This window comes from Xenopus laevis, chromosome 4L (genome assembly GCF_017654675.1).
Source record: "Xenopus laevis strain J_2021 chromosome 4L, Xenopus_laevis_v10.1, whole genome shotgun sequence".
In the NCBI taxonomy this organism is placed as follows: Eukaryota; Metazoa; Chordata; class Amphibia; order Anura; family Pipidae; genus Xenopus; species Xenopus laevis.
Window position 1 is genome coordinate 51,205,546 of NC_054377.1, and position 24,043 is coordinate 51,229,588.

At 41.4% G+C, this 24,043-nt stretch overlaps 1 protein-coding gene across 2 annotated transcripts in view; it reads right to left on the reverse strand.

Annotated features, from left to right (window-relative positions):
* Positions 1-24,043, reverse strand: part of LOC121403013 (NEDD8-activating enzyme E1 regulatory subunit-like) — a 32,114-nt gene that overhangs the window by 5,815 nt on the left and 2,256 nt on the right. For both annotated transcript variants that reach the window (XM_041590162.1, XM_041590161.1), the window contains exons 2-3: positions 13,848-13,908; positions 1,433-1,507 (exon numbers count right to left, since the gene is read on the reverse strand). In XM_041590162.1, coding sequence (XP_041446096.1) covers positions 1,433-1,507; positions 13,848-13,860 — 88 coding nt within the window. In that variant the 5' untranslated portion in view covers positions 13,861-13,908. The remainder of the gene's footprint in view (positions 1-1,432; positions 1,508-13,847; positions 13,909-24,043) is intronic.

Genomic DNA, 24,043 nt, shown 5'->3' on the forward strand with positions numbered 1-24,043 from the left:
GTATATACGGTATCATGGTTTTGGTTTGTCACTACTTTATTCTAGATGATCATTTACATGTAACATACAGTATTATCCATATGTAAATATACAATTGTAAATTGTGTAAGACTTTGTGTGTGTATATTTTGCACACATGCATCACTAAATATATCCAATTGCTGTTTCACATTACTAAGCAATTCTCAGTAGCTGGTAGCGCCTTGTCTAATGTTTTTAGCATTAAGGTGGCCATACACGGGCAGATAAAGCTGCCGATATCTCTCATTTAGACCAATTTGACAGTCTTCCCAATCGATATCTAGCCATGATAGTGATCGGAAAGGTTTGATTTTTACCCGACCAACCCGTCGGAGCCCCTTGGCACATCGTAATTCGATACGCCACACGGCCGAACGTTCGAATCACCTCCGATATAGCCATGCCGTTAGTGGCATATTGGGGAAAGATCCACTCGTTTGGCGATGTCGCCAAATGAGTGGATCTTTTAGCCTATAGTCATCTTAAATCATTGGTCAATCCCCTGTACAATCCATGATTGTAACAGTTACCTGGGTATCTGCCAAGCTGTTTCTGAAACCTGTCAACAGCTCTGGGGATCAAGTATAACACAATTTCATTGTCTGGATTCTCCATTAATGAAACTGAGGATAAAATTGGTCAGTTAGAAATTGTACACATTTCCACTTTGAGGTGAATTTAGCAATAGAAAATATTTTTTAAAAAACGCAATTGTAAATAGCTCTTAATTCCAGATACATTTTTACATGCTAAATATAAAAAGAATGATCTATATATATTTTTAGAAAGATTTAAACAAAGGGAGTATACATTAATTCCTGAAATGTTTGCCTAGAATACACCTTTTACGCTTTTTTTTTGCAAATGATACCAATATAATATAAAATAGTATTACTTGAATATTCGAGGAGCAAGCTTATAACATTGCATTGTTCTGACACATGGGCATAAGACACTGTGCTCTCAACAACTCCTTTGTGCTTGGACCTTTGATTCGACACACAAGCATTACTGATCAGCTGCATCCAAAAGTATTCGTTACAGAATGCTTGAGTATTTTTTAAGAGCTGGGTTCAAACCTGCACTGGTTTTAAAAAGGGACTGTTGTATTATGCCATAGACACTGGTCTGGTGGGGACCTGTTTGGGCATCTGTGTACTTAAAATGCCAGGGCCTATTTTTGAATTCCAGTCCAGACCTGAATTGAAGTAGCCCTTTAGCACAATTTCTAAACAGCACACAATATGGCTCATTAGCTCTTTTTGGAAAAGTGCAAATAATGCACACTAATGGAAAACCAAATGGCACAGCACACTCCTTACTGAAGCACAGGTATGAAGCACAGGTAGCCACAAACTGAACCGTGTTCCAGTTCCCCTTATGTTCAACTTCATTAAATGCATTTGCTCACCAATATCATCCTTTTTAGCTGTATATAAGCCATACTCCTCTTCCAGTGATCGGCACCTGACGATACAGTTCCTGCCTGAATCAGAAATCATAGTTAGGAATACTTATATCTTCATGATAAAAATAAAGAAAATCAAAGAAAGATATACAGCAAGGAAGGAAAAGGAAGGAAAGGAAGCCATTTTATACATGGGAAATGAAGTGGTTAACAGGAATATTGTAACCAGAAATATGGCTCTCTAGAGATTCTGAGGTCAAATTTGAAAAGGATGTGTTAGTCTATTAAGTTACATGGCAGATGAGGTTGAAAAAAAGACATGTCCATCGAGTGCTGAGTGAGACTGGTGTCATTTTTAGCTATCCAAATGAAGGTGAATAAAACCTCATCTAAAGCAGTCTGCAACTTGTCTCAGAGGGTGGAAAAATCCTGGAATATCCTCTGGGCATAGATATTTCCCTGGCCATCCCCCGTCAGCATTAACTGACGGGTATCCCCTCCCACTGACAGATGTGTCCCCTAGCAGAGTTTAAAGCCCCACCTACCTACTTCCTCCCTGTCTTCTTTTTCTCTCTGCGGTGTCCTCTGCAGGAGGTATATTTTTTTCTTTTGTGGCTCACCCGGTCCTTTTTAGGGCTGGAATCCAGGCGCAGTTGGCCTCTCTCCGCCTGAAGCTCCAGGTTAGCGTTCGCCTTAGCGCATTCGCTCTGGGGATCCCTCTTAGCGGCCGGGGATTGCAGGTCTGTTGACTCTAACTCGCTTGGCGTTTGTTTGCCGGCGCGTACGCACGTGCGCGCGCGTTTTTTTTCGTGCGCGTGCGTTTTTTCGCGCGCGGCCGTTTTTCGCGGGCGCGCGTTTTTCGCGGGCGCGCGTTTTTCGCGCGTGCGCGTTACTTCTGACGCCCGCGCCGGCGTCATCACGCTGCGCCTTTTGGCGCCAGTTCTTAACCGGTTTTCAGCATCCTTGCCTTTGGCCTGGTAGTTTTTACTGTGCTTAGGCTCCTTAGGATTGCCGGCTGCCGAGAATTGTGCCGCCCCTCAGGTTATGGTGAGTCACTTTCAGGTAAGTGTTTACTTCGAAAAGAGGCATTATCTGTACTGAAAGTAAATTGTTTCTTACAGATGGAAGATTCATCTGGGAAAAAGAGGTTGGCTTCTGGATCTGAATCTGATGTTGTGATAGTCTGCAGAGCTTGCAAGAATCCCGCTGTTAAGGGGAAGAGGCTCTGCAAACAATGCATCCTCGAGTTGCTTGACAAAGACTTTGGTCAATCTGCTCCAGCTAGCAAAAAAGCAAGATCCGTAGAGCTGGATAGTCAAGCTTCCCCTTCGGGGGCTGAGTCTGCCTTATCTGATCCGTCTCCAGCGGATATCTTGTCATGGATTTCTCAAGCTGTGTCACAGGGCATTAAGGAAGCAACGGTGAATCCAGGCCCTTCAAATCCTAGACAACAAGTACCGTATGAAGAGTCTGAGGAAGAGGAAGATACGGAGGATGAATCCGATCCCTCTTTTGATGTCAAATTAATTCCAGCCTTGATCAGGGCTGTGAGGCATTCCCTTACTCTGCAGGATGAGGAGCAGACATCCACGCCCATTTTTGTCTCCAAAAAGGTGAGACAAACTTTTCCTATGCATAAGGAAGTTGAGGAGTTAGTATCAGCCGAGTGGCAGAAGGGACCAAGAAGAGTTCCGGTCGAACCTAGATTGGAGAAGTTCTACCCCTTTCCTGCTGGAGTCTCCAAGGTTTGGGACTCTCCCCCTACAGTAGATGCTCCTGTAGCACGTCTTTCTAAGAAGACGGCATTACCAATTGATGATCTCTCAGCACTTAAGCATCCTATGGAGAAGAGGATGGAGACAGAGTTGAGGAAAACCTATTTGGTTGCTGGGGCAATGTTGAGGCCTTCAGTCTCGCTAATTTCAGTAATCAAGGCCATGTCTCTTTGGACAGAGTCAGTGGCTGTTGATACCAATGAGGAGACTTTAAGCGAGCAGTCTTTGCAGGTTCTGGAAGACATCAAGATGGCATGCAATTTTTGTCTCGAGGCTGCTGTGGATTTAACCAGATTGGCGGCTAGAAGTATGACTTTTTCGGTCGCAGCCCGTAGAGCCTTGTGGCTTAAAGCTTGGTTTGCGGATACTGCCTCTAAGAATGTTCTATGTAAACTTCCTTTTGAGGGGCAGATGCTCTTTGGAAAGGCGTTAGAGGAGATCATTAATAAGTCTTCAGGAGGGAAGAGCACTTTTCTCCCTCAAACTCCCAGACGTTTTAGGAACCCTCCTAGACGTCAGGATCGTTTCATGCCTAGACGTAGGGATGACTCAAGATTTTACAGACCAGGCAAGGAGTTTTTTCGTGCCAACACTTGGAGGACAGGGCAGTCCAATGTGTTCAAGGGGTTCAGACCCAAGGAAGCTAGATCCCCCAAAAGGCAAGCCAAGCAACAATGATATGAGGCCTGTCCAGATTCCTGTGGGAGCAAGATTATTAAAATTTGCAGGGGTCTGGGCAAAGGAGACGAAGGATGTTTGGGTAAAAGCTATTGCGACCCGAGGTTATATGATAGAGTTTCTTTGGAAACCCAGATACAATCATTTCATCCAGACTCCGGTCCCTCGGGAGGAAGACAAGAAGGTTTTTTTAAAGGAGTATATCCAGAAACTAATTCTGAAACAAGCAGTGATTTCAGTGCCCAATTCTCAACAGCGAAAAGGCTTTTATTCTCCCCTGTTCCTGGTCCAGAAAAAGTCAGGCGATATGAGGCCAATCCTGGATCTCAGGAAACTAAACAAGTGCGTGAGGGTTCGCTCCTTCAAGATGGAGTCCATCTTAACCATCAAGAGGGCAGTAAGTCCTGGAGACTGGCTCATCTCAATCGATCTAAGAGACGCATATCTGCATGTGCCCGTCGCGGTAGAACATCAGTGTTTCCTCAGATTCTTTTTCCTAGGGCAGCATCTACAATTCACCTGCCTTCCGTTTGGCCTTTCCACGTCACCCAGAACATTCTCAAAGGTCTTAATAGTTGTCATTGCGAGGTTAAGGAAACAAAACATAGAGGTTTATCACTATTTGGACGACCTATTAGTTGTAGCCAGAAATCCAGAGATCCTAGAAAGACATCGAGACACAGTAATGTCGGAGATACAGAGGTTCGGATGGTTGTTAAACCTGGAAAAGAGCCAACTTGTACCAACTCAGAGATTAGTCTATCTGGGAGCTCAGATAGATACATGTCTAGGGATGATTTCCTTGTCTCAGGAGAGGATCTTCAAGATAAAGCAAATGATGACAACGGTGGTGTTTTTACACTGTCTTCCAGCAAGACAATTTATGCAGGTTTTAAGCAGTTTGACTTCAACAATTGGAGTAGTTCTTTGGGCCAGATGGAATATGAGGAAGATTCAAAGGCTATTTCTGATGCAGTGGGATCAGGAAAGATTGGAACCAAATGATTTACTTTTCAGTGGAGGCAAGGAATCAGATGTTATGGTGGCTGAATGCCTCAAATCTTCGGAAAGGATTCCCTCTGCTAGATCAAAGGCCATTAAACATCTACACAGACGCTTCGGGCTCCGGTTGGGGAGCACATTGCCAGCAGTGGTCAGTCCAAGGTCGTTGGGAGAAAGATCTATCTCATCTGCAGTCCAACATCCTGGAATTAAGGGCAGTCTGGAAAGCTCTACAGGCTTTCGAACCTCTACTTTGGGCAGAGGAAGTCTGCATAAGATCGGACAACGTCTCAGCAGTAGCTTATATCAGGGGTCAGGGAGGCACCAGGAGCAGGGCAATGATGAAAGAATTGAATCCCATTATGGAATTTGCCCAGTCATGTCTCTTGGGGATAACGGCAGTTCATATTCCCGGGAATCTGAATTGGAAGGCGGACTGGTTGAGCCGCAAGCAAGTAGATCCTGGAGAATGGAGCCTCAACAGCCAGGTTTTTCGGAAGATATTGGGAAGATGGGGGAGACCCGATCTGGATCTCATGGCCTCTGTGAACAATCACAAACTTCCAATCTTCTTCTCCAGAGTTCCATGCAGGGAAGCGTGGGCGACGGATGCATTTTCCCACAGTTGGAACAACCTTTGGGCTTACGTATTTCCCCCATTCGCAATGATCTTCAAGGTTTTGAAGAAGATTTTGAGGTCCCGGATCGAAGTTGTCGCAGTCCTACCGGATTGGCCGAGAAGGACTTGGTATCCGTTGTTAAGGAGGTTGGCTGTGGACAAACCAATGAGACTCCCTTACAAACCAGACCTTCTGTTCCAGGGTCAATTTCTTCATCCTGCTCCTCAACAACTAAAGCTAGCGGCATGGAGACTCAGCTCAACAGGCTGAGGGAAGAGGGCTGTTCGGAATCCCTTATAAATACTTTGTCAAAATCTCGGAAGAATAGCACTTCTTTAAAATACGATAGGATTTGGAGTGTTTTTTCTTCTTGGGCTACGAAGGAAGGATTCAATCCTGAAAACCCAGAGGTGATTCAAGTGTTGGAGTTCCTTCAGTTGGGTTTGGATAAGGGCCTCAGCACTAGTACCCTTAGAGTTCAGGTATCTGCACTTTCAGCAATTTTGGGAATTCAGTTTGCCAGCAATCCTTTGATAGTTCGCTTTTTCAAGGCTGCAGTAAGAATTAGACCACCAGTTAAGGAGCTTGCTCCCTCTTGGGATTTGCCGCTTGTGCTGGAAGCTTTTTCAATATCTCCTTTCATTCCTGAAGAGAACATATCCATGTGGGATTTAACTCTAAAGTCGGTATTTTTGGTGGCTATAGCTTCAGGTCGAAGGGTCTCCGAACTGCAAGCTCTGATGGCTAACCCTCCTTACACAGTTTTCAGTGATCAGGGAGTGACACTCAGACCAAGTTTATCATTTCTGCCGAAGGTGGTGTCTGAATTTCACCTAAATGAACCGATATGTCTTCCAGCCATTGACAAAAATTCAGATCAGGAGAAGGATATTCCTGAAGTTCTGGATATAAAGAGGTGTTTGGAGAGGTATCTGATCTCTACAAGACCCTTTAGGAAGTCTGAAAGCCTGTTCATTATCCCTTGTGGAGCTAACAAGGGTCAAGCGGCTTCGATTTCAACGATTCGTAGATGGATCATTACTATGATCAAGAAGGCTTACTCGCTAAAAGGGCAAGAAGTACCTGAGGGGGTCAGGCCCCATTCAACCAGAGGTATGGCGACGTCTTGGGCGGCAGAAGCAGGAGCACCTACAGATGCCATTTGCAGGGCAGCTACCTGGGCTAGTCCTAATACTTTTGTTAAACATTATCGTTTAGATGTCAGGCTAACCAAAAGAGCTGATTTTGGTCGTAAAGTTATTCAAGCAGTACTGAATTCTAAGTAAACTGTTTGATTCTCCCACCCCTTGTTTCATTGCTTGGGTATTACCCGTCAGTTAATGCTGACGGGGGATGGCCAGGGAAAGGAGGAATTCTATCATACTTACCGTGATTCCCCTTTCCTGGCCATCCCCCTAGTCAGCATTCCCTCCCGAATCTTAGAGCTTTTTACAGAGACAGGGAGGAAGTAGGTAATTGGGGCTTTAAACTCTGCTAGGGGACACATCTGTCAGTGGGAGGGGATACCCGTCAGTTAATGCTGACTAGGGGGATGGCCAGGAAAGGGGAATCACGGTAAGTATGATAGAATTCCTCCTATGCATTCTAACTCTCACCCCCAAGGAGGCAGCAGCACACAGGGATTCCAACAGTTATTCTATCAGGGATGTACCAAATACATGATTTGATATGGGATTTTCCAAACACTTTTGCTCTGATATGGTTTGGCTGAATATCAAAAATGATTGCTTTGGTGCATCCCTAGTTTCTTAACCTTTTAATTTACATGAAGTTCCCTTGTAACCACATTTCTTCCTTTCAAATACCCAAAACCTACCAGTACAGTTATAGGACCTGTTATCCAGAATACTTGAGACCTGGAGTTTTCCGGATAACGGATCCTTCAATAATTTGGATCTTCATACCTTAAATCTACTAGAAAATCAAGTAAACATTAAATAAACTCTAAAGGCTGGTTTTGCTTTCAATACGGATTAATTATATCTTAGTTTGGATCAAGTACAAGGTAAAGTTTTATTATTATAGAGAAAAAGGGAATCATTTATATAAATTTGGATTATTCGATTATAATGGAGGCTATGGGAGACAGCCTTTCCGTAATTCAGAGCTTTCTGGATAACGGGTTTCCGGATAACGGATCCCATACCTGTAGTTAATTCAAGATGCTCCTGAGGAATTCTGCATCTCTGTTATCATGTTGCATATTCAGACTGAAAGGTGCAAATGTACCGGGTCACAAAAATATAAAAGTATGACTTATTTGCATGTTTTCCTTACTAGGGTAACACATGCATAGATCAAGAGAAAGAGATTCTAAATGGAAGAAACGCTCTACATAATTTGTTATGAAAAATAAAGGTGCAAGCTTTCCTTTCCATTATGCTTCATAATAAATGATATAGGACAGCAGCCCACAGAAAATTCCATGTGCCTTCTCTGCTCGAGAGCTATATCATCTGTCTCGGCGCAATGGCCTTTACTGTATATAATTTTATTATATGTCTACAAATGTGTTGTTCACATGTAGTAAATATAAAAAGCCATTAGCATACAGCTGTTTTTAAATAGATACAGTACACAGATGAAGTACCCATGATTCTACTTTACTTCTTTCAGTATTCCCAGACAGCTCTGTGCTAAATATTTACATACAAACATTCTGTCTACTATTGAAAGCTTTATTCTATAGTGCACTGTTTTCTGTAAAAACATTCCGTCTACTATTGAAAGCTTTATTCTATAGTGCACTGTTTTCCGGACCCAAATGCGTGAGTGGAATAGCGGTGAGTTGGGCAGCATAATAATAATGGAGTACATTTGGAAGGCCCAGACCTCCCTGTGCTTTAGACGCATATAGGGTTTTCTGTTTGACCCTGGGGGATTTTTTATCCCATATATACCGTAGTTCCTTCCTCTGAAATTCCTTTAAATCTGAACTGTTAACAGAAACTGGCAGGGTACGAAAATAATACAGGATCTTTGGCAATAGGGTCATCTTAATAGAGTTTATTTGTCCCACCCATGAAATATGGTACCTACTCCATTCTTCCAATGATTTTGTTAAGGAGGCATACAAATTAGGGTAGTTGTATTTATACAAGTTCGAAAACAAAGTGGTAAGGTTAACCCCCAGTATTGAAATACAATCAGACTGCCACTTAAAATCAAAATTAATTTTTAGAAGTTTAACTGCCTCGGGAGGGAGAGTCAAATTGAGCACCTCGGATTTCTCGTGATTTATAGTCAGACCAGAGATATCCCCAAATTAACCCAGCAAGTTAAACAGATTAGGTAAGGAGGTTAAGGGTTGTGTTACAAGCATTGTTACGTCATCCACAAACAAGGATATTTTGTGATGGAAATCGTTAACTATAAGGCCATGTATATTAGGGTCAGCTCTTATGAGGGCAGCCAGTGGTTCGATAGCAAGATCATATAAAATAGGCGACAGTGGGCACCCTTGTTTAGAACCCCAATGAATACTAAATATTGGAGACTGATATCCCATCACTGTAACATAAGCAGAAGGGAATTGATATAACGCTTGCACCCTGGTTTGGAAGTTGTGCCCAAAGCCCCATAAATTAAGTATATGGTATAAGTAAGTCCAAGACAGTGTATCAAAAGCTTTTCTAATTTTTAACTTCAATATTAAAGCTTTGGTGGAAGTTATCTGGGCCTTATGAATCAACAATAAAAGGCGTCTAATGGCATCACTAGCTTGTCGTCCTGGTATAAACCCAACCTGATCCTTATGTATCCATTGAGGAAGATACAAATTAAGCCGAATGGCTAAAATGGTTGACAGAATTTTTATATTGTTATTCAGAAGAGATATTGGCCTATAATTTTGACAATTGGTATGGTCCGTTGATGGTTTTGGGATTGTTATAATTTTCGCCATTTGCGATAAATGTGAAAACCGGGAACCATGTTGGAGGGAATAAAATTACTTTGTTAAGTAGGGGGCTAATGTTAGAGCAAATTTTTTATAGTAGGTTACCGAAAACCCATCGGGACCCAGGGCCTTCCCAGATTTTAAGTGTTTAATTACTGCAGTTACCTCCTCAATGGTGACATCAGTTTCTATAGTTTCAAGCTGGGTGTCAGTAAGTGTAGGAAGCTGAAGATTGTACAATAGTTTTTTATATTGGGCAAAGTTTGGGTCTCCTACGATAGAATATAGCTTCTTATAAATTCTGCAAATTCCTCTGTTATTTTTGCAGGGTTATTTGTTATCCCTCCAGTATGTTGTTCAGCACGAGAGCTATTATTTAGTTTTCTTGCAAACATTTTACTGGGTTTGTTTGCGTTAGAATAAAATTTCTGTTTTGCGACCATTGAAGAGCCTTTTCAGCTTCATGAGTGAGAGCCAAGTCTAGATCTAGGTGAATTTAATGGATTTCACATCTTAAATCTAAATCTGGATTATCACAATGTCGTTTCATCACCTCATCCAATTTCCGAGTCAGGGTGTCTACCACTATTTTACGTTGTTTTTTACGTCTGGAGCCCAGCTGAATAAACCTGCCTCAAAGAACTGCCTTATGTGCTTCCCAAAGGGTTTTTACATAAGATACGAAAGTTTCATTCTCCTTAAAGTAGTGTGTTAAAGTAGTTTCAATATCTGACACTATTTCCGGAATCATAAGTAAAGAGTCGTTAAGTTTCCATTGATACCCTCTAGCAGCCTGATTGTCAATGTTAATTTGAAGAGAAACTGGGGAATGATCCGACCATGGAACATTTAAGATCTTCACAGCATGTACTTGAGGTGTGTAATCCTGCGAAATAAATATATGATCTATACGCGTATAAACCTTATGGGGATATGAATATTGAGTATAGCACTTACTGTACGGATTCTTTTCCCTCCAAACATCAACTAGCGAATGGCGTTCAACTATCCGTCTAAATTGACGAATGGAGTAGATATTGGAGATTTCAGATGTGGAAAGTGGAGTGGCCTGTCCCATCCTGCGTTGAGGATCAAATTTGAATCTCCACAAATAATAAGACCCCTTCTTTTCCCGCTTGACTCTTGACTGTTGAATTATCCGGGACAAAAACAAAAGGGGATTTTGGTTGGGTGCGTAATACGTTACAATAGTATATCTGGAATCATGAAGCAGCAGTTTTATTTGTAGAAATCTACCATCCGGGTCTGCGACTACGTTTTCCACTATAACGGTCAGCCCGGTTTTTAAAAAAGATAGCAACCCCTTTTGTTTTTGTAGGCCCCCTGGCCATATGAAGTAAGGGGTACCTATGGTGAAAATACTTGGGGAAGGCGGTAGCAGAAAAATGCATCTCCTGTAAACATACAATGTCTGCTGCAATAGAATTATAAAAGGAAAAGGCTTTAGCCCGTTTAGAGGGTGAGTTAAATCCTTGCACGTTGTTCGAAATTATAGATACTGCCATTTCACCTGTAGCCATCATATATTTTTGTGTCAGGACCGTGGATCCCGGGGGTATGCAACCTGCGTAGCCATACGGCTATCAAGCATTCTCCTGTCACAACTACAGTATACTACGGTGGCAATCAACAAAATGAAACAAACTTAAAAAATCAACTAAAAACCAATTAGTCCTCCCTCGCGGCTCATAATATTTTGACCTGCGTCTGGTGAAAATGGAACCGTATTATAATGTCCCTGGGGGGATCCAGGCCCGGATTTGGGGAGAGGCCCCCTAGGCCCGGGCCTAGGGCGGCTAGATGTTAGGGGCGGCAAGCAGGCCTCATAACATCTTCTCTATAACATAGTAAAGTGCAGCGGTCCGTGACAGTCACATTTCCAAACAGAGCAACCGCCCGCCCCCCACATTGACCAGGCGCAGCAGCTTGTGTGGACTCCTACTGTGCGCCAGCCTCTACTCTACAGAGAGTAGATAGCGAGCGGTGTCGGTGCAGATCTCCACTTCTTCCGGTCTGCGCTCTGTGACGTCGCCACGTTACCATGTAACTGCGCATTCGCGCTTCATTGTGACATCACTTGGCACGCCGCACGGGCACGCACAGCGCCAGACTAATTACAAATAGAGTCTAGAGGATTGGGAAGGGAGCTAGTTCAGGCAAGAGCTGCTGAGCGCATGCGTGCACAGTGCAGGTGCAAGCAGCCAAAGATTTACTTCCAGAAAATACGGGGGGCGGCACAGTAGCTGGGCCTAGGGGGGCAGAAAGGGTAAATCCGGCCCTGGGGGGATCCCCCTGTTTGTAAGGCCGCAGAGCTCAATGTATGTGATCAAACTCCAATCTGTCTTTGGCGATGTCTGGGAGCAGGCTAGAAAACAGTTCTGTTAGATCGAGCCGTAGGTCCGTTATCGTTTCGGGCAAGCCACGCACCCTGACATTGTTGCGTCTGGATCTATTATCGCCGTCTTCCAACATTAAAAGGGCTTCGCTGAGTTGCTGATGTAGTTTCTGGATGTCGGTTTCATGGGCATCCAGGACTGTGACCATGTCGTTGATCTTATTCTCCACCATATCCGTTCATTGTGCCCTTTGTCCTATGTTTTATATGTTGTGATGAGCTCGAATGAACTCAAATCACCTTATATAAGACCTTATATAAAAAAACCCTGAACGTCTAAAATTCAAATGAATGATACCGACCCAAAAACTTGATTCAAATTCCAACACAATGCAAAGGAATTGGGGCTGGGGTTATTTATCAAAGGTCGAGTATTAGAGTTTTTTTTTACCTCGACTGAACTATAGTATCTTATTTAAGAAAAAACTCTAACGTTTAGAATTCAAACTAATTATACGTCCCGAAAATCAAATTCGAACGCCATTCGAATATAGTTTTTCTCCGAAAAACTCAAATGTCAGGAAGGCTATCAACTTTTTCAAATAGGTCAGTGGGCCTCTGCCATTGATTTCTCGGCCGGTTCTAGGTGGCGAACTATGGAATTCCAATTTCTTCCAGAGTAGGGGGATGATAAATCTCAGATTCAAACAAAAATTTGAGTTGGTGGTTTTAAACTTTTTTTTTTTGACCACATAATCAATTTGAAAATTCGAATTTGAATTAACCCTGAGACCTTAGTAAATCTGCCCCTAAATATTGCCTCTAATCTGTCACTAAGTGAAAGAAATTGGTGCTACTAACCTTGCTGAAATAACATAACTAATACTAATGTGCATAGTGATGACAAAAGGCGACTCTCATGAGAGTAAGTCCAGAATGATTATGCTCAAGCAACAAGGCCAAAAGAAGGCTTAGACCAGAAGAGCTACTATTTAACAGATTAAAGGAGAGGGAAAGCTACGGAAGCAGTTTATTGCTAATAGTTTAACCACAATAGTGCAAGCTATAACACCATATTTATTCTGCAGAATGCTTTACCATACCTGAGTAAACATCTCTAGAAGCTCTCTCTGTTTGTTTAGGATAGCTGCTGCCATATTAGCTTGGTGTGACATCACTTTCTGCCAGAGTCTCTCCCTGCTCACTCATAGCTCTGGGCTCAGATTGCAGCAAGGAGGGGGAGAGGGAGAGGAGCAAACTGAGCATGCTCAAGCCCTAGCCCTTGAGGTTTATGCTAAAAACAGGAAGTCTGACATAAAAGTCCAGGTGTACACAATAGAAGGAAAGAAATGCCGTGTTTCTTTTGACAGAGGACTCAGAGCAGCATTACTTTGAGGGTTTACTGGTGTATTTATATAGACCTTTCTGATAAAGCTTACTCAATTTTAGCCTTTCCTTCTCCTTTAAGGGAAAAAACTTGATGAATTACAGGAAAGCCCTCAAGAGAACACTGTTATATAAATGATAATGTACTGTAGCAAGCGCAGTTAATAGCACCCAATTATAGTCCATAAAAGCTCATAAATCATATCTCAGTTATGAAGAGCAATTGTTTTCTCAGGCTCCTTAAAATTCTATAACAGCAAGTGATAAAAAGCCACTCTAAATGTTCTACCTAGTAATGCAACAAAATGCATACACAAACCTTTGCATATTAAAGTGAAAGTTTAACATTAATTATCTTTCAGTGCACTACAGATTAAAGAAATCTAAGCAATTTTGTAACTTTTGTTATAATCTTTTTTCTATTCTGTCCTTCTCTGAAGAATCCTTTATATGCCACCTGGTTGCTAGGATCAGTGAGCCCAGCAATCGGAAACCAAACTGGCTCGGGAACTACTTTTTGTAGTACACCCCCAGGCGCTTTTAGTCCCCCCAGCAGTTGCAGGGTCAACTACCCCTATTGTTGCATACATCCATGTAGCAGTTGCATTTACAACTGTATGCAGACACCTATACAGCACTTCTCTATTTTAGGAATACACCCTGCAAAATGTGAAATACTTACTTGTTACCGACATCTTCCCCAGTCACCACATTCCCATCAACAATGGTAAATGAGCCAATGCCTAAAGAATAAAAAAAAGTATATTTTAAAACAACAGCTCACAAAAAGTTTATTCATTTTTAAATAAAATTTTTTTTAAAATCGGTATAGTATACCCAGTTGGCCTGAAGACCATATAAAACTGTCAGTGTTGCTTTAAAAGGCACCTGCAATTGATTTTCATTTTTATTATTTGTGGTTTTTGAGTTATTCAGCTTTTTATTCAGCATCCCTGCAGCAATTTCAGCAGTCGGGTTTCTAGGGTCCAAAATACCATAATAACCATGCGCTGATTTGAATAAGGGACTAGAATATGAATAGGAGATAGAAAATTTGCTAATAAAAAGTAGCAATAACAATACATTTGTAGCATTACTGAGTATTTGTTTTTATATGAGGTCAATGACCCCCATTTGAAAGCTGGAAAGAGACACAGGAAGGTGGCAAATAATTCAAAAAGTATAAAAAAAAAAAGGAAGGCAAATTGAAAAGTGTCTTAGAATTAGCCATTCTAACATATAACATACTAAAAGTAAACCCCTTTAAGGTATTTCCACCAGTGCTTCCATTCACCTCTTCTACCACTTCTTCAGGAATGGCACTCTATATATTTGAACAGCTTCTGTCAAGTCTTACACTGCCAGACACATTTTTTCCCAAGCCAAGTGCAACATCAACAGCCCTCATACCTTCCTACTGCTGCCAATTGCAAATGACTGAAAACAACAGCACTGATGAATTGCTACCATTGGCTAAAATAGGTGGAAATCTGGGGTATTTTTATGTTATATATTATATATTTATGTAACATCTATTTGTACACATTTAAACAACATTGTTATGTTGTGCATACAGTATTGACACTTTATCACGACACCTTTGGGTATATCCCAAATTCATACATGTAAAATTAAATATAATCTATATACGTGTATTTAAAATAGAACTGGTCAGTCAGTGGCTTGCAAGAAACAAGATATCTCAATGTGCAAGTGCAAAAATGGGCATTAGAAGAAGGAAAAGTACCACACTATGATCTGCCACTCTATATAAATTTATAAACAAACTGTCTCTAGATTTGTTGGTTTTCGCTAACTATTTCCGTCCAGTTTCACCTTGGTGAGAGGAACCTCCTGGCTTCAATGGGCAGGAACTGGCAAAGTGAGCCTGGCCACCAGGCCCGATTTGTGGCGAGGTCACAAAGGCCTGGGCCTAGGGTGGCAAAGCATTAAGGACGGCATGCCTCTCCAGCCGCTTTCTCGGGAGCACTGGGGAGGTGCAGCTCCCCAGTGCTCAGTCTCCTCCTCCGTGCTCCTCGAATGCCACAAGGTCGTGTGGATGGGCGCTAGGACCGTGCGCCAGTCTCTAGGACCACTTGGCCTAGGGGCACCCACCTGTCAAATCCGGCCCTGCTGGCCACCACAGTATAGACCCAGGCCAGCCGAACGTCTCCGAAGTCTCTTCTGCTCGAAGAGACGTGCCCTTCCGATCTGCATAGGTTCCTCCGGAGGAATGATTGGGTGTTGCTAGGATGGAGCAGGTGAAAGAGGTCTTTGGAAGATTGGAGCCAGTATAGGGTGGAACTTGCTGTGCTCCTGGGCAAATTGATTCTCTCTGAGACGTGTGTCCACCTTAATGGCGAGAGCAATTAAATCTTCCAGCAACTCGGGAAGTTCTCTGGAGACGAGATCGTCTTTCAGTAGAGTGGACAGGCCTTGGTAGAAGACAGCTGTATATTCCTCATCATTCCAGTTGATTTCTGCCATTAAAGTTCTTAATAGCATACTCACTGGCACTGCGATTTCCCTGCCGGATTTGCAGGAGCCTGGATAAGGCATTAGCGACACAGCCTGGGGCATCAAACACAGTTCAGAAAGCCTGGAGGAACTCCTTTGCATCGAAGGTCAGAGGAGAATTCTTCTCCCAGAGAGGTGCTGCCCAGACGGGACATCACATAACCCACTTTAGCCCTCTCATAAGAGTATTGCGAAGGTTGAAATTCAAACTGAATAAGACACTGGTTAATGAAACCTCTGCAGGCTTGCGGGTCCTTATTATAGCGAGGTGGAGGAGGAATGCGCGGCTCACCAGCCGAAAAAAACACTACCAAAGGAGCAACAGGATCGGGAGGATTGCCCGTAACCGGGGAAGTGGGAGGCATACGAGAAAGAAGCGTGTCAAGTGCTTGCCCGATGCGGACTTGCTGTGCCTCATAAGTTTGAATGTGGGACACCAGCCCCCGGTGAGCTCTTCTGACATCCGGCGCAGCTTCCTCAGTGGGGTCCATGGCCCAATTGTAATGTCAGGGGGTCTATCAGCTCCCAGCTGGAGTAGTCAGGACCAAGGAGGAAGCTTTAGGGGTTAAAGTCCAAGATCGCTGTACAAATAGGATCAGGCGAAATCGTAATCAAAGTCCAGGCAAAATTCCAAGAGGCAGGCAGAATAATATCAAAGTCGAGGTTCAGGCATGGTCAATAGTTCAGGAATCAATATAACAGGATTTATTTAGGAATTTAGGAATGTTTAAAATAGAATGGAATGTTCAAAACAAAATCTACAATCGGGCATCGAACCAGCGTCCTTTTATTAAGAATTTCGGGCCAGACGCGTGACGTCATCACACCGGCATCGGGCCACATGGTTCATGGCCGCCGCCTTCTTGGACGCGGCCCAGCCGGATACGGGAGCGCCATCAGGCGCTCCTGACACACAGCATTAAAACAGTAGTTTTCTGGGCTTACTGGTCAGCCCTGTGCCCCCACAGGACAGAAATAATCCTTTCCAGATTTCAGACTCTGAGGCATATTTATCAAAAAGAGATGTAAGGCTTGCCAGCAGAGGATGCTGCTGGATTTTTTTACAAACATATATACCAAAATCTGAATTTCACCTTTGATAAATATGCCCGATGGTGGAGAAAGGTGGCAGAACAGGCACCACAGAAGTTGAGGGGTTGCAAAATTAAGGCAATGAAGTATGAGAGCTAAGGAAGCAATGCTTATAGAGATGCAGAGAGGTAATGTTGTCCTGAATACTGTGTTGGTTTTATGTTCAGGTCTGGTTTAGGAATCGAAATAGGCCCTGAAATTCCAAGTACACCGAAGCCCAAACAGGTCCCACCAGCCAACTAAACAGTGACTATGACATCTTATAGCAGCCTCTTTGGCATTTGCCAGATTGCGATTCTGGACCTGTTTACATTCATATCCCAAAATTTAAAAAAAAAAGAAAAAAAAGGCTAATTGAGGAAAATCCCTTATGAATTTAGTGTGATGGTCATACCATTTTTCTAGCCTACCTCTCACCTTATTAATCTCATTCTTTTTCAGTTTACCCCAGACCTCAACTAGTCTGATCTCACTGCATTCTACTTTCACTATTATTTTACCTGATCTTACCTTACCACACCTCTGCTGACCCTCATCCTATTTCACCTGCCCTGTTACTTTAGTGCCAGCACACTGCAAACCCTGGGGTTGTTTCTTCTTAATTTTTTGCTTAGAATGAAAGGGATACATAAACTGTTTTACGGTTTCTCACAAGCTATGAGTAAATTTGGATGGCACTTTCTGCTAATTTGTGTTAATGCAAAACCTTATTTTATAATGATGCATGGGTTAGGATTTTGTAAAGCTTTGAACACTTCAATCAACATTGTTGGACTGGCATGACCAAAAGACTTGAAAGACCCCTTGTAATGATGTTGATCTTATTTGCAGAAGTAGTGGTCACTGCCCAATAGACCATTAGCAAAATGTTCTATATTAATGGGGTGTTCTATATAAATGGGGTGTTTCAGCTTTAAGCCTTTTTTCTTTATACTCTTTCCAGCTTTCAACTGGGTGGTCACAGACCCAATCTAAAAAACAAAATGCTTTGTAAAACGAATGATTTATTGATATTGCTATTTTTTATTACCATTTTATTCAGGTCCCCCCTACTAATATTACAGTCTCTTATTCAAGTCAATGCATGGTTGCTAGGGGAATTTGGTCCCTAGCAACCACATTGTTAAAATTGCAAAGTGGAGATCAGCTGAATTAAAAGCCAAATAACTCAAAAACAACAACAAATGAACAATGAAAACCAGTTGTAAATTGTCTCAGAATATCGCTCTCTAAATCATACTAAGAGTTAACTCAAGGGTGAACAACCCCTTTAAATGTACTTATATGATGAATTCTGCTCAAATACATTGTGCAGGGCTCTAATGTACATATTGATGCCACCTTACCAGTATTTTTGCCAGCCCGTGCCATGAAAATAATGCTTAATGTCAGTGTTACTGCAAAGATGTCAAAACTAGCAATCATATTTCCAGAAAAAAAGGGGAACCCTAACTTGGTTGGCAGACACAGATATTTATACCAGCACTGCATGTACATCGGTAACTCACTGGGTGGAACCATTTGTCTTTTAATGCTGAATGCCGGTACTTACTGCCCGTTATATAAGCCTTGAGCAAAAGGTCACCGCTACACCTTTCATCATATCATTCCCTGAGCAGACTCCTGTATCCTCACTCCAGCTACCTGACCCCAATCACAATCTCCGCGCATAGCGGTGCTTAAATCAGAAACAACAGCAGAACTACTATGAAGCAGCGTCCCTACATACACAATGTATGATACACGGCAGACACGCTACACAGTTGCCCAGGCCGGGACTGGCAATCTGTAGGTTCTGGCAAATGCCAGAGGGGCTGCAGTAAGTTGCCATAGACAGTTACTATATAATGAGCTGGTGGGGGGCTGTTTGGGCTGCTGTGTGGCCTGTTTGGACCTCTGTTTACCTGAAATGCCAGGGCCTATTTAGAATCCAATTCCAGACCTGCAATTGCCTATCTGATGTACCTGAGCTGCCTTTCATACTTCTGCTCCTTTATGTGTACAGGCAGCACCATGGTTGTGAAACGGAATTAAATTTTCTCAGCTTCCTGCCACTAGATGGCACACAATCCTTGTTGCATACAACGCCTGAATAGTGTGCTTGTGGCTACCCACTGTACTTCCATAGTATTCTCCTCAATTACGATGTACAATTCGGGGTTCCAGGCTATCAGACACATACTTTTTAGTTTTTAGCTCTTGACTCCATCTAGAAAATTGCTATTTTTTTTTTTTAATTCCATTTATTGAGTTTTTCAACCAAAAAAAACATACAATGAACATGAATACATTTAGTAAATCGTTATCCTCAAAAGAAAACAAAAGCAAAATGAAACAGTTACGCAAGTTATAATTGCCTGCCCATGACCATACAATATATTTTAGCAAAATATGTAGCAAGCTAAAAATGTTTGGTACAATGAGGGAAAATATCCCTCAAAATCAGCTCAATAACTATTTATTGCCTGTATGCTCAACAGCAGAAAGGAAAAACATCATAAAAGTAAATGCAGTGGTAGATCTCAGTACTGTAATATCAAATCCATTTAAGATTACCCAAACTATGGCATAGAGACCCCAAACTATGCTAATTTCATAGCAGTTGTCTTAGTCGGTTCTTCAGTCCCTGTAAACTAAATACACAGAGCTAAAAAAAAGGTCAAATTTGTTATTAACGTCAAAATTAACTTTTGGTAGGATGTAGGCAACATATTATTAAGACAAACTGAATGTCTTCATTTTTAGTTGTTTGGGAGTGTGGTTGGGGTTGCCAGCTTTGCTGGTGACTAAATCCGAACAAAGGGGTGGTACAGTAATGCTGGGGTGGGTATGATGACATCAGAAGCGGGTACAATGATACTGGTAGGGTTACAACACTGGGGCAGGGTAATTCATCACTTAGATGCAACTGGCTGGATTTCTGTCCATTTATTTCAATGTTTTCAACTGAAGAACTCTTTAAAAACTGGGATGTCCTGTTCAAAACCACATGGGTGGCAACCCTATCTCTATCTATATTGTACCTGAGAAGTATCCTCAGGTACAAGAAGGGATCCTGTCATCGGAAAACATGTTTTTTTCAAAACGCATCAGTTAATAGTGCTACTCCAGCAGAATTCTGCACTGAAATCCATTTCTCAAAAGAGCAAACAGATTTTTTTATATTCAATTTTGAAATCTGACATTGGGCTAGACATTTTGTCAATTTCCCAGCTGCCCCTGGTCATGTGACTTGTGCCTGTACTTTAGGAGAGAAATGCTTTCTGGCAGGCTGCTGTGTTTCCTTCACAATTTAACTGAATGTGTCTCAGTGGGACATGAGTTTTTACTATTGAGTGTTGTTCTTAGATCTACCAGGCAGCTGTTATCTTGTGTTAGGGAGCTGCTATCAGGTTACCTTCCCATTGTTCTTTTGTTTGGCTGCTGGGGGGGGGGTTAAGGGAGGGGGTGATATCACTCCAACTTGCAGAACAGCAGTAAAGAGGGATTGAAGTTTATCAGAGCACAAGTCACATGACTTGGGGCAGCTGGGAAATTGACAATATGTCTAGCCCCATGTCAGATTTCAAAATTAAATATAAAAAAATCTGTTTTTCCCATGACAGTATCCCTTTAAATATATGGGATTGGTTATTCAGAAAGCTCTGTAATATAGCAATGCTAATTTAAAAAGCAATTTTTGACTGATTATTATTACATATACTAGATAATAACCAAGCCATGTTGATGCGAAAAATCACGTATCATAATATCTAAATACTGTTCAATTATTGGCCAGGTTATTGTTCGGGGTTCACAGGGCTGAAAACCAAACAGATACTTGAACAGGCCTTAGAAAAACCGAACTATTCGTGTCAAAACCCAATGGCAACCCTCAGGGGCAGATTTATCAACGGTCAAGGTGAATTTTCGAATGAAAAAATTCAAATTTCAAGCTCTTTTTTGTGTACTTCGACTAGGGAACAGTCCAATTTTAATTTGAATTTGGAAAAATAAATTTGGAAAAACTTTGAATCTAATTTTTCTATTTGATCTATTTCTTCAATTTTGAATTGGCCGAAAACGTACCTATTCGACCAAAAAAAAACGTTGACTTTATTTTGGGTTGGTCTTTATGAATTTGAATTTCGACGTTTTTTCAATTCGAAATTCAACCCTTGATAAATATGCCCCTAGGTGTGGTACATTGTTGTTCTGCAGCGCTAAACTTTGTAATTTAATTGTTAATTACCCTAGCTACCAGGGAACATTTTTGGAATCAAGATGGGAGATTAAAAGGGTTGTTCATTTTTAAATTCATTTTTAGTATGACTTAGAGATTGAAATTCTGAGACAATTTGCAATTCTTTTTTATTTTTTTATTATTTGTTTTTTTAAGTTATTTAGCTTTTTATTCGGCCACTCTTTAGTTTGTAGTTTGAGCATTCTGGTTGTTAACTCAGCAACCATGCACTGATTTTAATAAGAGACTGGAATATGAATAGGTGATGGCCTATTAAAATATATAAAAAAGAAAACAAAAAAGGCCAATTGAAAAGAAGCTTAGAATTAGCCATTCTATAGCATACTAAAAGTTACCACCCCTTTAATAGTAGAGAGACCATGCAAAAAGAAAGCCATAAAAACTAATATTAAAGTTTCACAGTTAGTCTGTGTTTTTGGTTGTGGTTTGCCTCATATTGCTGCTTCATAGTTGTCACAATTTTTTGTGACACTTATATTTGCCTCAGTGTGTAAGGTGTGTTTTCAAGTCAACATTGTATTTACTTTAAATCATAATGATGCTATTTCAGGTATAATGTGCCAAAATTGTGCTGTTGTAAATATTCTCTATTATTATGCCAGTGTATGTCAGACTGTAGTTCATTCATGTACTTTGTATGGGCTGAATGATTTGCACTAAGGTGTTTTCAGCTGCAGCCCAAGAAAATTACTATTTATCAGGAATGTACCTGTTATGTATAGTTATTAAGCCACAGGGACAGACACTCTATGAAATGGAAAAATGTTCCCCTGTATTTGTGGGCACAACTGTATATAAAGAAGAAGTTATAATGCAGAGACACCCTATGTAAAGGAAAAAATGTTCCCCTGTATTTTTTGGACACAACTGTGACCAACTAATGAAAATATTTTAAAGGAATGAGAATATAATGTATTGTTGTCCTGCATTGGTAGAATAGTTGTGTTTGCTTCAGAAACACAATTATAGTTTATAAAAACAAGCTGCTGTTTAGCCATGGGGCAGCCAGTAGGAGCACAAGCATAGGCGCACCGCGTTCATTGTTCGGCGGCCCAGTTCAGGACTGTCTGCGGGGCGGTTCTGGGCCACAGCCCGGTGGTTGAGGACCCCTGATTTAAAGCATTTACATTTTTTTGTGTTACAGTTCCTTTTAGCTAAAGCAAACTGATTGCTCGCCAGGATCTGCACTATAAGTGCTGTTAATTAAAGTGTATACTTACTGTTATATTTACTTATATTTTACTTATGGAACAGAATGGGGAGGCAACTCGCAAACAAAAGTTGCACCCTGCACAAACCAGAATGCGAGATATGTATGAAGCATGTGATTACCATAGGAGTTAATGGAAAAACAATTATAAGAAAAATACAGAGCAAGTGACTATAGTGAAATCAATCATGCGGAAATGGTAACAAAAATGCAGATGTGTATGAGATCTGAAGTAAAAGTTTCATCAGTTCACACAGACATGGAAGAATGGGTTATAAAATACTATATGATGATGAACATTATGATGTTTGCATACGTTACCTTCTGGATTACTTGTTGGACAGGCCTGGTTTTGGTTTCCTTTTTTGAATTCTTTTTGTCTTACTTTTCTTTTCATATTTTTCGATTGCAGTTATTGATTGCTTTGACCTGAGTAGTTTGTTAGGGTTCAAGAGAGCCTTTAAGGGATACTGTCGTGGGGAAAATTTTTTTTTTCAAAATGAATCAGTTAATAGTGCTGCTCCAGCAGAATTCTGCACCGAAATCCATTTCTCAAAAGAGCAAACAGATTTTTTTATATTCAATTTTGAAATCTGACATGGGGCTAGACATATTGTCAATTTCCCAGCTGCCCCAAGTCATGTGACTTGTGCTCTGATAAACTTCAATCACTCTTTACTGCTGTACTGCAAGTTAGAGTGATATCAAAAGAACAATGGGAAGGTAACCAGATAGCAGCTGCTGGTAGATCTAAGAACAGCACTTAATAGGAAAAACCCATGTCCCACTGAGACACATTCAGTTACGTTGAGAAGGAAAAACAGCAGCCTGCCAGAAAGCATTTCTCTCCTAAAGTGCAGGCACAAGTCACGTGACCAGGGGCAGCTGGGAAATTGACAAAATGTCTAGCCCCATGTCAGATTTCAAAATTGAATATAAAAAAATCTGTTTGCTCTTTTGAGAAATGGATTCAGTGCAGAATTCTGCTGGAGTAGCATTATTAACTGATGCGTTTTGAAAAAAACATGTTTTCCCATGACAGTATCCCTTTAAAGTAGAACAAGAGTGACCAGGCAAGCGTATGTTGTTACTATGGGAAGTAATTTCCATTTGCTGTACTTACAGGTTTTCTATGGTTATAATTTACCATATTACTTTTGATCTGAGCTAAATCACAGCCTGATGCCCTACCCCCTCTGGTCACTGTTGGGATTTGCATGCACACTGCCAGTGTCGGACTGGGACACCAGGGGCCCACCCAAAAACCTTAGACTAGGGGCCCACCAAAGAACCATAGACCAGAGGTTAGTTGCTATGGGTCTTGGCAGGTGAACATTTGACTTGTGTTGGTATGTGACGGCTTTCTATTCTGGCACCATGCTCACTGACACCAGCTAAACAATGCATCATATAAGAGTGGTCTGTAAGACGGCGAAGACCTGGAAAGTGCCCAGTGATGCCTTCTGAGTGTTTTCTATAATTAGTAAGTGTGTTGAAAAAATGTTGATTTCCACTGCTCTAGAATTATGGTCTTGATGAAGTAGTGTGCTGGCAAAGGGGACTATGTATTAAAGGAGATATATAGGATAAGTTTAAAAAAACAACTAATTTTGTAGTCAATAATGAATAATACATAGTGCTGGTTTTACTTTGAGCTAACAATTAATATTATAAATCTGCTACAGTCGCTGTCCATGTTTCAAATGACGGGTAGGTGTGTCCTAACGGTCCCTACCAGAAGCACAGTAGGAGGGTGATAGCCAATCAAATCCCTTCAGTCACACAAGCAAATACAGGCTTCAGTTCACTATCAGGT